This window comes from Mustela nigripes, chromosome 14 (genome assembly GCF_022355385.1).
Source record: "Mustela nigripes isolate SB6536 chromosome 14, MUSNIG.SB6536, whole genome shotgun sequence".
NCBI lineage: Eukaryota > Metazoa > Chordata > Mammalia > Carnivora > Mustelidae > Mustela > Mustela nigripes.
In genome coordinates, this window is record NC_081570.1 from 20,946,260 (window position 1) to 20,959,847 (window position 13,588).

At 47.6% G+C, this 13,588-nt stretch overlaps 1 protein-coding gene across 4 annotated transcripts in view; it reads left to right on the forward strand.

Moving 5' to 3' along the window:
• RCC1 (regulator of chromosome condensation 1) overlaps nt 1-11,977 on the forward strand; it is a 16,440-nt gene extending 4,463 nt beyond the window's left edge. For 3 of the 4 annotated variants that reach the window (XM_059376869.1, XM_059376868.1, XM_059376870.1), the window contains 10 exons: nt 3,014-3,095; nt 3,694-3,783; nt 4,665-4,852; nt 5,031-5,210; nt 6,213-6,309; nt 6,423-6,545; nt 7,051-7,206; nt 7,455-7,574; nt 7,869-8,021; nt 9,187-11,977. In XM_059376869.1, coding sequence (XP_059232852.1) covers nt 3,023-3,095; nt 3,694-3,783; nt 4,665-4,852; nt 5,031-5,210; nt 6,213-6,309; nt 6,423-6,545; nt 7,051-7,206; nt 7,455-7,574; nt 7,869-8,021; nt 9,187-9,362 — 1,356 coding nt within the window. In that variant the 5' untranslated portion in view covers nt 3,014-3,022 and the 3' untranslated portion in view covers nt 9,363-11,977. The remainder of the gene's footprint in view (nt 1-3,013; nt 3,096-3,693; nt 3,784-4,664; nt 4,853-5,030; nt 5,211-6,212; nt 6,310-6,422; nt 6,546-7,050; nt 7,207-7,454; nt 7,575-7,868; nt 8,022-9,186) is intronic. The other variant, XM_059376871.1, reaches the window with a different exon arrangement.
• Nucleotides 11,978-13,588: the final 1,611 nt, after the last annotated feature.

Below are 13,588 nucleotides of genomic sequence, written 5' to 3' on the forward strand. Positions count from 1 at the left end.
TTTTTTTTTTTTTTTTGGTGTGATAAAATATACATGAAGTTTACTATTTTCACCATTTTTTTTCCACTTTAACCTTGTTTAAGCATATAGCTCAGCGTGGTTAAGCACACACATTGTTGTGCACCCCCAAGTTATCTCTCATGTCTCCTTGCTTATCTTTCACTCAGCACTATCAGTAATGTTTCTTTCCTGCTACAGTGTAAGCTCCATGAGAACAGGGAGAGGGTTAGTCTCCTTTATCCTTGCCACATGTGGCCCAACGCCAAGCAGTGGTAATAGGCACTCAAATATTTGTGGAACAAATGAATAAATGCTGCCATGTCTTGCGTACTTACTGTGTGCTTGGCACTGCAGAGTCCATTACAACATTTCATTCAGTTTTGACAGCAGGCCTGAGAGGTGGTCATAGCATTCCCTCCGACAGAAGAGGAAACAGCTCAGAGGTCGAGGCTGCTGGCCAACCAGGGTCACAAAAGCCAGGGTGAACAAGCCACAGCTCTAGCAGATGAATCCAGTTCCCTCTAATCCCAGAAAATGGGCATCTTTAGCATGGTAAGGGGTGGGGGGTTCTCAAAGAGGTGGGTCCCAAAGAGAGGAATCCCAACCCAAAAGAATAAAAGTTGGGTGACATTCAGAACTGCCACCTCATCAGAGTCAGAACAGGCCTGTCACAACCTGTAGAGGAAGCTCAGCCTACACAGGTTTGGAGGGTTCTGAACCTTTGGCTGCTTCCTTATCTTCAGTCCTTTGTTCCCCGCCAGGATAGTAAGCAGAAGTGTGCTCAGAAATTCAGAGACCATTGGCCTTGTGTTCATTACCATGCAGTGGGGAGCGGGAGGGGCTGATGCTCTAGGACCTGCTGGAAGGAGGAGATGGGGAGGTTAGGCCCACAGCTGAGCCCAGGAAGGGCTCTTGAAGTTCTCCCTCTGGTTTATAGTCTTGGGTAGAGTCTCATCCCTTAACTGAAAAAGGGAGGAGAGGTGGGTTAGATTAGATTAGAGCTGTGCTCAGGCATTGCCTGGGGCAGGGTCTAGATGTTGTATTTGAAGGTTTTATTTGTCAGAGAGAGAGAATGTGTGCACAAGCAGGCAGAGAGGCAGGCAGAGGCAGAGAGAGAACCAGGCTCCCTGCCGAGCAAGGAGCCTGATATGGGACTCAATCCTAGCACCCAGGGATCATGACCTGAGCCAAAGGCAGCGGCTTAACCAACTGAGCCACCCAGGCGTCCCTAGATGTTATAATACCGATATGAGTGTATAGTTTACAGTATTAGCTCATTTAATCCTCAATAACAAAGATATAGGTACGATTATTATCCCTGTTTTACTGAGGAAGAAACTGAATCATGAAGCGATTAAGTAATTCTGCCCAACGTCAAGCACTTAGAAAGATTCTGGCCCTGAGGCTCTCCGTGAGCACAGGCTATTCCACTTCCACATCAGGTTAGCTCTGAAGGGCGCTGACCCCTGCTAGCCACTCCAGAACCTTTGCAGTCAGATTGGAGAGCCCCAGGCTTCGACAGTTTCACAGACCAGGGCTCAATAAGGATTTATTTCTGGGGCTGGGTGTGTGGAGGAAGGTGGCTTTGGACACAGTTTGGGCTGGATTGGAACTGAGAGAGCTGGGGAGAGTGTCTCTGGGAGCAGCCTTGAGGAAGACAGGGAGACTTGTGGGGCAGCAGCAGCCAAATGAGGGAGCGATTTGGGGCCAAAGCCCTCCGCTGTCCTGGATGGTGCTAGGTCCAAGAAACTTTCTTGCCACTCAGTGCTTTCCTTTCCCCTTTTTGTAACACCTGGTGAGTGTATACAGTGTTTATTTTTATTTTTTTTTAAGATTTTATTTATCTGTGTGAGAGCACAAGCAGGGGGTGCGGCAGGCAGAGGGAAAATCAGGCTCTCTGCAGAGCATGGAGCCCCATGCAGGACTTGGGGGATCCCAGGACCCTGGGATCATGACCTGAGCTGAAGGCACCTGCTTAACAACTGATCCACCAGGCGACCTAAGTGTATATTTCTTAATTGGACTGTTTAGGAAAGCCAGTAGGAAAGCCACTACTCAGTAGTGGCACTTTTGGATCAGGGGGCACAGATGGTCTGGTTTGGTTTTATATAATGAGACTAGCTTTTATTTGTTTGTTTGTTTGGTTGGTTGGTTGATTGGTTTTTCTTTTGGTTTGAAAACAATAGTGCTTTACCGAAGTTACTGTTGGTTATCTCAGGGTTGAGGGGGAGCTGTGAGAGATACTAACTTGATTTTGGTTCTTCAAGGTTTTAATTTTTTATAATAAAATAAAAAATAGGTGTGCCTGGCTGGCTCAGTCAGAAGAGCATGCAGCTCTTGATCTCACGGTCATGAATGTGAATCTCACAGGTGGAGAAATTACAGAAATATATAAGTAAACCTAAAATAAATAAATAATTGAAAAAGACATGTAAAGTTCTTTGTCAGATATCTTAGATAATACAGGAAGGTACAAAGAAAAAAAAATGTCCATAATCCCATTTTCCAGAGGTTACCATTGTTAATAGTGAATATATTTCCTACCACAGAGTCTTGTGTACCTATTTCTGCATGTATATGCCTTTTTTTATGGGATGATGGGCTGTTTTTTCAAGCTGCTTATATTATTTGGCAACAAACATCTTCCTATTCAATAAACAAATCTCTGAAGGTGTCAGTTTTAATGGCCTCATATTGTTCTATCCTGAATATACTGCATATTTCCTAGGCACCCCCTACCATGGAGCGTATGGGTTGCTCCTTTTTTTTCTCTTTCTTTTCTTTTTTTTTTTTTTTTTTTTTTTGGTTACTGTTAGGAAGAATGCAGTAGAGAATATGTATGAAACCTAAACTTTGGGTGTATCCACTATTCTGTTCTTGTTCTTCTCAGGTAAACTCTGAGAAGTGGAATTGTCAGAATTCCTCTTACCCTTTTAGGGGTTCTGGTAAAGGTTACTTAGAGCAGGAAAATGACTGCCATTTCTGAGATGGAATATTTGCCTCGGTTTTTCAGGAAAGGAAGATGCCACCCAAACGTATAGCTAAGAGAAGGTCACCCCCAGAAGATGCTCTCCCCAAAAGCAAGAAGGTGAAGGGTAAGTTGGTGCTGGCCTCTGTCTCTGAATGGGAGACCTCTTGGAGCCCCCAGAATCTAGGACTGGGCTTCCCCCTGACATCCCCCTGACAAGCTGAGGGGCCTAGAAGCCCAGGAACTCCACCCAGATGGAGGGTCTTTTGTAGCTTACTGAATCCTACCCTCAGCAATTGTAAAGGAGCAGAGACTTGTCTACAAGCACTCAAGCAGTACTGGCGGGGGTGGGGGTGAGGAGGGGGGTGGTAAGACCCTAGTTAGGACTTTGCTCTAGGGATTAATATACTATGGCTAAGACCACTGACTTCCAGAAGTGGGTTCAAGTCCAGGCTCTGCCACTTTCTAGCCATGTAGTTTTGGGCAGGTGACTTAATCTCTCTGAGCTTTGAAGTAACCCATTCATAAAACAGAGGAAAGAACAGCACCAATCTCGCTGGGCTGTTAAGAGGAAAATGAGATAACGTCCTGGTAGCATTTGAGGGAGGTATCTGTGCTTTGCTCTTTCCTGGGACCCTGGAGGGAGTCGGGGAGGAGAAAAGTCCACCCCCAATCTGGGAGGGAATAGTGTGGACCCACACTCAGACAGTGTCTGTCTTTTGCAGACCATCGTAACCAGGCAGTGAGGGCCGTTGCCTCCCATCGCGTTCCAGGTGCCCGGAGGCCGAGCCCTCCTGACCAGAAAACCCGACCAGGTGGCTCCCTGCCCAGGGCACCCTCTGCGCAGCCGTACTGGCCCTGGCAGCCGTGGCCGCACCCCCGGGGGGAGGAGCTGGATGCCATTGGTTGCCCAGGGCTGCGGGCGTCTGCCATTGGCCCTCAGATGGCGCTGTGCCTTCCACTGGTTGGCTTGTATCTTTCGCAAATGCTTGTCTTCTGTCTTACTCCTGCCCCTTCCTCTTCTGCTGTGTGTCTGCTCCCAGATAGGAGCGGAAGGGTTCTGTGGGAGTATGTCTAGGACTTAAGTCGCAGCCTGAGGGTGGTGGCTAGGGACAGTGCTCTGACCCATGTAGGTTCCTTTGGTTGCAGTGCAAACTTTACTGTTTATTAGCTCCATGACTCTGGGAGGGTTACTTAACCTCTGAGTCTCTGTTTCCTTTCCTATAAAACAGGAGCCTAAATGTGGAAGGCCTGTAGTATAACTTAGGGGACTACAAAGCAACTTAACATTCGTAGAGTAAGCAGCCAGTAAAAGGTAGACCTTATCTGAGTCCTCACTGTTGGCACCACGACTCCTGAGAACTTAGAGCTGTTCAGGAAAACTGTATCCTCACTGTTCTCTTCCCCTTCCCACCAAGATTCATTTCACAATATTGAGTGTCTTCATGTTTCCATGTCCTCCCTCATATTAATACGTGCTCAGTTTTTAATTTTCACAAAAACCTTGTGACATAGTTATCTTTGCTATTCACATTTTACAGATGAGGAGACTTAGGCTTCCTAGAAAGGTCCTATGACTGGTCTGTGGCAGAGCAAGGGCTTGAACCCAGGCGTCTGTGGTCCCAGAGCCCATGCAGCGACCCCTCCTCTCTCCTGTCATCCTGCACACTCAAGGGCTGTCTTCTTCACCCCTCAGTCTCTCATAGGTCCCACAGCACAGAACCAGGCATGGTGCTGACACTGGGCCAGGGTGACGTGGGCCAGCTGGGGCTGGGCGAGAATGTGATGGAGAGGAAGAAGCCAGCTCTGGTGCCCATTCCAGAGGACATCGTGCAAGCCGAGGCTGGGGGCATGCATACTGTGTGTCTAAGCAAAAGTGGCCAGGTAGGTTGGGGTGGGTGGCCCAAGACTGGTCTGGGCATGGGGTTGGAGGGCTTGAGGAAGGAGCTTTGAACCGCACACATTACTCTGTGGAGATGGAGCTGGTCAGCTGCACAGGGAGTGGTCTAAACAAGAATGGACTGAAGCCAGACTTGCGCTAATGTGGGTATCTTGGGCACAGGTCTACTCCTTTGGCTGCAACGATGAGGGTGCCTTGGGAAGGGACACATCCGTGGAGGGCTCAGAGATGGTCCCCGGGAAAGTGGAACTGCAAGAGAAAGTGGTACAGGTGTCAGCAGGAGACAGTCACACAGCAGCCCTCACTGAGGATGGTCGTGTTTTCCTCTGGGGCTCCTTCCGGGTAAGACTGGGTCTGGAAGACCGCATGGGGGCAGGCTGGCAGAATTCACTGGTGAGAGCCCAGTGATAATCCATCTCCACCTCCCTGTTGTACCTAACGGTGGGGAAATCAAGGCCCGGAGGCAGAGCTTGGACCCAGACCCAGGTCTCTTCATCCAGGCCTGTCCACACCCCTGGCTCTTTCCTTGAGTCTGTATTATGAAGTGTGTTATCTTGGGAAAAGGGTGGGTCAAGGAGGCCTTTGGGCTGAGGCAGATTCAGGAAGCCTGCAGTCCTCACCCATCTCCCTGCCTTCAACCTCCCCTCTCCCCCACCCTCTTCTACATCTGTCAGGGGTTTTGGGGTACATGGAAAGGATTGTCACATCTCAGAATTTCTGAGGCAGGGGAGTTTAAACAGTAGAGTCAGCATTAAAATTGTTTTGGTACTTTGGTATTTATTTTAAAATGTCAAAAATAAAGGAATCAGATGCTTTTTTTTTTTTTTTTTTTTTTAGATTTTATTTATTTGACAGAGACAGACAGGGAACACAAGCAGTGGGAGAGGGAGAAGCAGGCTTCCCACGGAGCAGGGAGCTCAATGAGCGGCTCAATCTCAGGACCCTGGGATCATGACCTGAGCCGAAGGCAGACACTTAACAACTGAGCCACCCAGGCACCCCTGTTTTTAAAACTTCTTATGGAGAATTTCAAACACCTGAAAGTAGTCAGAAAAGTACCGAATACCCATCTACTTGCCTCCACTGTCATCAGCTTGTGGCCAAGCTTATTTCTCTCTACTCCCATCCACTACCCTATTCCTTTGTTATTTTAATGCAAATCACAAGCCACATAGCATTTCACTCATGAAGTATTTCCCTGTTTGTCCTGGCTCCTGCCCAGCGCCTCGTCCTCATCTGGCCCCAGTCCCCTTCACCAGACAGCTCTGGGGTTGCTGCGAAGCTGGACCTGGCTGGTCTGGGGCAGACAGGACCGGCCGGTAAGTGCTCTGTCTGGCCTTCCAGGACAATAACGGTGTGATTGGACTCTTGGAGCCCATGAAGAAGAGCATGGTGCCCGTGCACGTGCAGCTGACTGAGCCTGTAGTGAAGGTGGCCTCAGGTGAGCCTGGGGGTACTCACATTAGGCAGGAGCTGGAGAACTCGTTCCAGGACAGGCCTGGTCTTGGACCTTACAGACAAGCCTTGTATCCTCTGCCTTCCTCTCCCCCGCAGGAAATGACCACTTGGTGATGCTGACAGCTGATGGTGACCTCTACACTTTGGGCTGCGGGGAGCAGGGCCAGCTGGGCCGTGTGCCTGAATTATTTGCCAACCGTGGTGGCCGGCAGGGCCTTGGTAGGTGGCTTACGTCCTTCTGGCAGGGCAGCTAGGAAAGCCACCCCCTGGAGAATGTCAGAAGCAGGAGGGATTCTCTCTGTGTATTTAGGCTTGCATCAGATAGGCCTGCAGTGGTAGGTGAGATCTCTCTAGAGCCAGACCACCCTGGATTTGAATCTTGGTTCTTCTACCTACTGGCTGTAGTTTTCTTATCTCTAAACGTACTGGATGTTTCTCATCTCTAAACATACTTCATCGGGTTGTGGTGAAGTGAAATAAGTTAATATAGGAGAACATTTGGCACATGGTAAGTTCCATGTAAATGCTACCTTTTACGACTCGGGGAGTCTGAGTGAGGCACTTGCACTCTCTTGACCTCAGTTTCCTCTTCTTTAAATGGGGAAAAGGAAGAAGAATCCCTGCTTAGCTTCCCTCCAAGGGCTGTAGTAATGGGGAAAAACACAGAGGACAGAGAGAAGGTGTGTGTGTCTGCCACTGACTCCAGTCTCCTCTCTGCCTACAGAACGACTCCTGGTCCCCAAGTGTGTGATGCTGAAATCCAGAGGAAGCCGGGGTCATGTGAGATTCCAGGATGCCTTCTGTGGTGCCTACTTCACCTTTGCCATCTCCTGCGAAGGCCATGTGTATGGTTTTGGCCTCTCCAACTATCATCAGCTTGGTGAGTCCCAAGCTGGGATCTTGCACAGCTCTGAGTGACTTGGGTTCCAATCCTGGCTTCACTGCTCATTTGCTGGGCACCCTTGTTGGGGTCAGCTTATGCCTCAGATCATAGTTTTGCTCTCTGTAAAGTGAGAAGATCTATACCTTGGTATTGGTGTGGGGGAGGCAGTATGTGAGGGCATGAAGAAGGACAGCTCCTTGGACAGCTTCACCCTTGACAGTTCTATCCTGGCCTTTTCTTTCCAGGAACCCCGGGCACAGAATCTTGCTTTGTACCTCAAAACTTGACATCCTTCAAGAACTCTACCAAGTCCTGGGTGGGCTTCTCTGGTGGCCAGCATCATACAGTCTGCATGGATTCGGAAGGTGGGACCGCTGGCTTGCGGGTGGAGTATTCCTTGGGCATAGCCCAGCCAGACTCCTGAGACCGGGGTCCTTGGAACCTGGGCCTGCTCCGTGGGTTGGGTCAGATGTGGGTCCATGAGGGCCATCCCCATCCCCCAGAGCCCTGGCACTCATCCAAGTATGAGCTCAGTGGGGTCCTCCGGGGGTTCTCCCAGGCCTCCCTGGGACAGATGCTGCACACCTGCTTCTCACCACTCTGGGCCTACCTGGAGCATGTCCTCTGCTCCTCCTCATCTCTCCTCCCTCCTCCCACAGGAAAAGCCTACAGCCTGGGCCGGGCCGAGTACGGGCGGCTGGGCCTTGGGGAGGGTGCTGAGGAGAAGAGCATACCCACCCTCATCTCCAGGCTCCCTGCCGTCTCCTCGGTGGCTTGTGGGGCTTCCGTGGGGTATGCTGTGACCAAGGATGGTGAGTTGGGGCTGCCCATCCTCGGTGTGGTCGTGTCTTAGGGGTCGTGATTCTTACCGGACTGCTCGTCAGGCTCTGGTGTCCATGATTAAACAGAGCTGAGATGCAGACAGCACTGTTTGTGAGGACCTTGTTTTCTCCTGTCAGAAGCTCTGGCTTTGATGAACATAAAATGATGAACATAAAATTCATAAGGGTGATATGTTTCGTAGCATAGGAGAATAGTAAGGAGAGATATACCACTGAGGCCCACACAGGCAGTAGGACTTGAATCCAGGTCTCCAGAGTCTTTTTTTTTTAAGATTTTTATTTATTTATTTGACAGAGAGAAATCACAAGTAGATGGAGAGGCAGAGAGAGAAAGGGAAGCAGGCTCCCTGCTGAGCAGAGAGCCCGATGCGGGGCTTGATCCCAGGACCCTGAGATCATGACCTGAGCTGAAGGCAGCGGCTTAACCTACTGAGCCACCCAGGCGCCCCAGGTCTCCAGAGTCTTAACTCAGGTTTCTCTTTACACTTTCCACCAAGGTGACCCCTTTATTTATAACCTAGTATGTGCCAGCTTCCCAGGGAGCTGTACTTAGACTTTTATTAGGAGAGAGAAGGCTTAGTCACTAGGGTTCTAGCAGGCACAGCCCAAGACGGTATGAACCAGGTGGTCACCAGACCCTGGGTGGGTGAGAGGGATAGCCACAGATACTTTGAGAAGTCTGGAGCTGATGGAAGCACTTGGCCTGGAATTACCTGGGAAGAGTTCCTGAGGAAGTGGTGCTTGTACTAACTTTAAAGGTTCAGTCCTTTATGACAAGCAGTGGAGGGCATCCCAGGCACAGGAACATCCAGATCAGTCTCTAAGGTCATTGGAATGGCAGGTGGTGTAGGGGTTTGGGGAGTGGCTAGTCATGTAGAGCCTTGAATGCCATGCCTAGGAGCAGGGAGAAGTCTTTAGCAATGTGTAAGGACTGTTGTCTCTGCTTGACAAAGCTATTTTTTTAATCTGTCATCTCTTTGGCTTCTCCCAGCTTCCCTGAACTCCAGAGGCTGGGGCATTGCTAGGCTGTTACGGGCCAAAGCCAAAATTCACCCTCATGTTCCAGGCTTCTCACAGTATAAAAGATGGGGCTAGGGATCCTAGAGACAGCTGCCCCCATTTCTCTCCCCTGTAGGTCGTGTTTTCGCCTGGGGCATGGGCACCAACTACCAGCTGGGCACAGGACAGGAGGAGGATGCCTGGAGCCCCGTGGAGATGACTGGCAAACAGCTGGAGAACCGTGTGGTCTTATCAGTGTCCAGTGGGGGCCAGCACACAGTCTTACTAGTCAAGGACAAAGAACAGAGCTGATGAAGCCTCTGCGGGCCTTGCTCCCGGCCCCACCACTCTCCCTCCTGAAACTGGGAAGCTATGATGACTACAGATTCCAACAGGCCCCCCCCCCCGCCCCGCCCCGAGTACTCTGTCATCTCCTGCCTTTTTCCTATCAGCAGAACAGAATCCTTTTCCTCTTTTCCGACCTCCTTTCCTGAATCATCCTGCAGCCTACAGGATGAAGGGGAGTGGGGGGAAATGGAAGAGGGGAGGAGTTTCGGCAGCCGGAACATTGCTCACCCTAGAGCTTTGTGATTAGACCTTTCCCCCTCATCCCTACCTCCCATGGTCCTGGCTGACCTGGTGTTGCCTGCCAAAAACCAAAAATTCCTCCCATGGGGATTTGGTGCCCACGTTCTGAAAAGTTGGGAATCATCAAGCCCTACACTAGCCATGTGCCACTCTCTGTCCTTCACAATCCACAGGCAGACAAATGGTATGGTGGTCAGACCCAGCTGTCATGGACCTATGCCTGGGGGAAACTGGAGATGGGGCAGGGCTGCCCAGCTGTGGGCAACCCCAAGCCAAATATTTGGCCCTCAACAGATGTCCATGGAGAAGAAAAAACAATGATCCTCCACTTGATCAAGAAAAAAGCCAATCAGCCTTCGTCCCAGAAGCACAAAGCATTCCGCCCTTCAGACATTGCCTGAGTATCCTGCCCATCGGACCTGCCTTGCCTGTAGCCAGGGGCCTGAAGTCTGGAAAGGAAGCTACATCTGCAGAGCAGGACGTGGAGGGGTGTGGGGAAGGAGAGTCTTATAAACAAACTTACAGCAATATTGAGAGTGAAGGGAGGGAGGGGAGAGGGGTCAGAGGGACAGAGGCTGGTGCACAGAAAGGGAAGCAGCAGCTTGTACAGAGGCTGAGAAAATAGAACAGTTTAAATTTTTTTTAAATGTAAAGTATTTTGGAGGGGAGAGTGAAATCTTTTAACACTTTGAATAAATCTAGAGTTTTATAAAACAGGCCACTTGTTTTCTACATACTCCCTGCTTTTTTAAGGGAGCTCCTGCTGTGTTGGGAAGAGCAGAATAAACCCATACCTATGCACCTGGGCAAGACTAGGACCTAAGTGATGTCGCCATGTCCTAGTATGTGCCAGTCAGCTCTTGATGTGGCTGTTTCATACAAATCAAAAAAGAGAAAAAGAGCTGGTTGATTTTTTTGCTTAGGTATTTATGTTTCAGGAATCACTGGAGTTAAAAAAAAAAAATATGCTGCATAATGTGAGACATGAAATGGATCTTTTAATATCCTAATCCCAAACCAAGGTTTGAGTATAGCACATAGCTATAAATACTTATACTAATCTTGCTGTTATATCATTTCTCAACAGCTGATGTAATTGATTAAACATGGTTAACTGCACAGTAACTCTTAAGACTACTTACTACTCATATAAATGTAGATCTTTCCAGGCATTTGAGCAACCAGATCATACAGCTGACCTGTCTACAATGGTGATCCCTAGCCACATGTGGCTATTTACATTTAAATTAATTAAAATTGTAAAAATTTAAAAATTAATTTCTTTGTTTGGACTAGCCACATTTCAAGTCCTCAGTAGTCCCGTATGGCTGGTGCCTATGGGATTAGGCTATGCAAACATAGAACATTTCTGTAATTGCAGAAAGTTAACAGTGGACAATGCCGATCTAGAAGGTCTATTAATGTATAACAGGAAGTTTTTTTATTATCACCAGAAGGATTCTTCTTGGAAAAGACTTGAAAAAAATGAATATGATGTAAAAGAACTTCAAATGTATTCTGTGATTTTTTCTCCCCCCCGAAGTTTTGGTTTTAATACAGGCAATATACTGATTGGAAATTGACTTCTTAAAAGGGACATCACACTTTTGATTCTAATATTTCCTTTGAAAAGAAGCACTTGTGTCTCTGCTACTCCTCACCCCCTCCCAAAAAAAGTCCATTTGGTTTAGACTTACTGGAGTTTTCCCATTTGACAGGATAGCATGTTGAAAATACTCTGTTCTTAGTAACAGCTCTTCTGTGTTAGAACTTAAAATGAGCCAGGCATTGTGCTGAACACTTTATATGCAATAATAGATCTTTTAATCCTTACATCTGCCCTGCACAGTCATACTTGTCCCTTGGGAAACAGTCCCTGAGAGTTGTGATTTGCTTAAGGTCAAGAAGCTACCTACCAAATGCACAAACCAGGCTGGAATTTAAATCAGCCTCTACCTGAGCCTCGAACTTCAATTCCTTTTCCTTGTATGGCACTTAAGCGTTCTAAAGCTCTCTGAAGGTGCTTTACATATATGAGAACAGTCACATAGTACTCTATAATATACTCCTTGCCATTCTGACAATTGTATATTTTTGTTGTTGTTCCCTATAGTTAAAAATTGCCTTGTTTTTCACATGTGTAGTTTTTCATTAGTGCCAATGTCTTAAATGTAAATTTCCTTTTGTTCAAGTACATCAAATACCCTCTTTTATGGTTTCCCCCATCCTCTTCCAACCTGGATTGATTACCCCAAAACAAATGTAATCATAGAACACAATGTGGCGCTGCTATAAATATTTACAAAGTTGTAATGTAAATGTTCAATATGGCTTTGACAGTCATTTTGTTTTATTTATTTATTTTTTGCCCAGTGTGGGTCTTGAACTCATACCCCCTCCCAAGATCAAGAGTGGCATGCTCTACTGACTGAGCCAGCCAGGTGCTCCTTTTTTATGAGAAATTATAATCAGAAGATGGAGAAGTATATATGTATGAATGGAGGACAGTCGCTAAGATACCTGAAACTACAAATGAGAAAGTACATTATTTAGAAATGTGCAGATTCTAGGGAGATGTGGAAACTGCCTCAAGAGAGTGGGAACTGGGGGTAGGGATCAATAGGGTAAGGGACTGCTGTTTATCTTTTCATAAAATAGGCAAATATTTTCTCAGTGCCTAGCATATCTCAGACACTGTTGTAGGAATTTTATTAGAAACAAAACACAACAATCCGTCTCATGAAGTTTACACTCTGAATTAAAAAGAAACAAAGATTTAAAAGTCTTCCACTTGTAGTAAGCAAAGAGCACAGCAGAGGGGCTGGCAAATAGTACTAAAGGAACAGCTCTCCACGCTAATTTGAAGGCCTCCAAATACCATGTTGGAGAATTTACTGGATGCCAGGCATGGGGCCAAGTACTTTCCCAACTTCTCATCTTCTCTGCACAACACCCAATGTGGTAGCATGGCTGTTATCCATATTAGTCTCAGGCTAAGTAACTTGCCAAAATAATTAGTGAGAGGGGGCTGGGATTGATAGCCAAACCTCCCAGCCGCTATACTTGCTACTTATTGCTGTAAATAGGATAAACCTGGAAATGTGGCAGCTAGTGGCTGGATCTCAAGTTTTCAGACGCCTAAGCACTTCACTTGGGGGCCTAAGGCCCTGAATTTAGGAGGTATAAACTGGTAAAGAAAGGCCTAGTGGCTTATCAGCCCAGAAAGGGATCTTAAAGCACTTGGGGTGAACTTCACTGTTAGAGTTGATCACTTACAGAAGCTCCCCATTCTAAGAAATGGGCGCCAGGGTGAGGTTTTGCCTTAGACGCTCCCGGACTAGGAGAGTTAAACTGTCGGGATTATCTAGTCATTGTAATAAGTGTTCACTGAAGGCCTTCTACGGACAGGTCATTGTTCTGGGACAAGTTAAGAGCTGGCGCTTTGGGTTACGGTAGTGGATACTGGACTCCAAAAGGTAGAGTGATGAGATTTGGGATTATTTGGTTGAGATGACAGGGTTGTGTCAATTTACACTCCCTGGAACCCTCCGCCCCCTCTTTCCACTCCAGGGTTATATACAGGAATGATAGAAGAATCCCATCTAACTTCAACAACAATCTCATGTCTTGCAAACTGGGAAACAGGGTCAGGGGGTGGCCAGGGCAGACCTGTGCTTTGCCTAAGGTCACGCAGTGGAACTGGATCGCCCTGGCTCCCAACGGGGACTATTTGCAGGTTTGTTGGGTTTTATTGTTGTTTTTGTTTTTTACAGTGAGCATAACTGGTTTTATAATTTTATTTTATTTTTTAAAAAATTTTATTTGACAGAAATCACAAGTAGGCAGAGAGGCAGGCAGAGAGAGAGAGAGAGGGAAGCAGGCTCCCTGCCGAGCAGAGAGCCCGAAGTGGGGCTTGATCCCAGGACCCCGGGATCATGACCTGAGCCGAA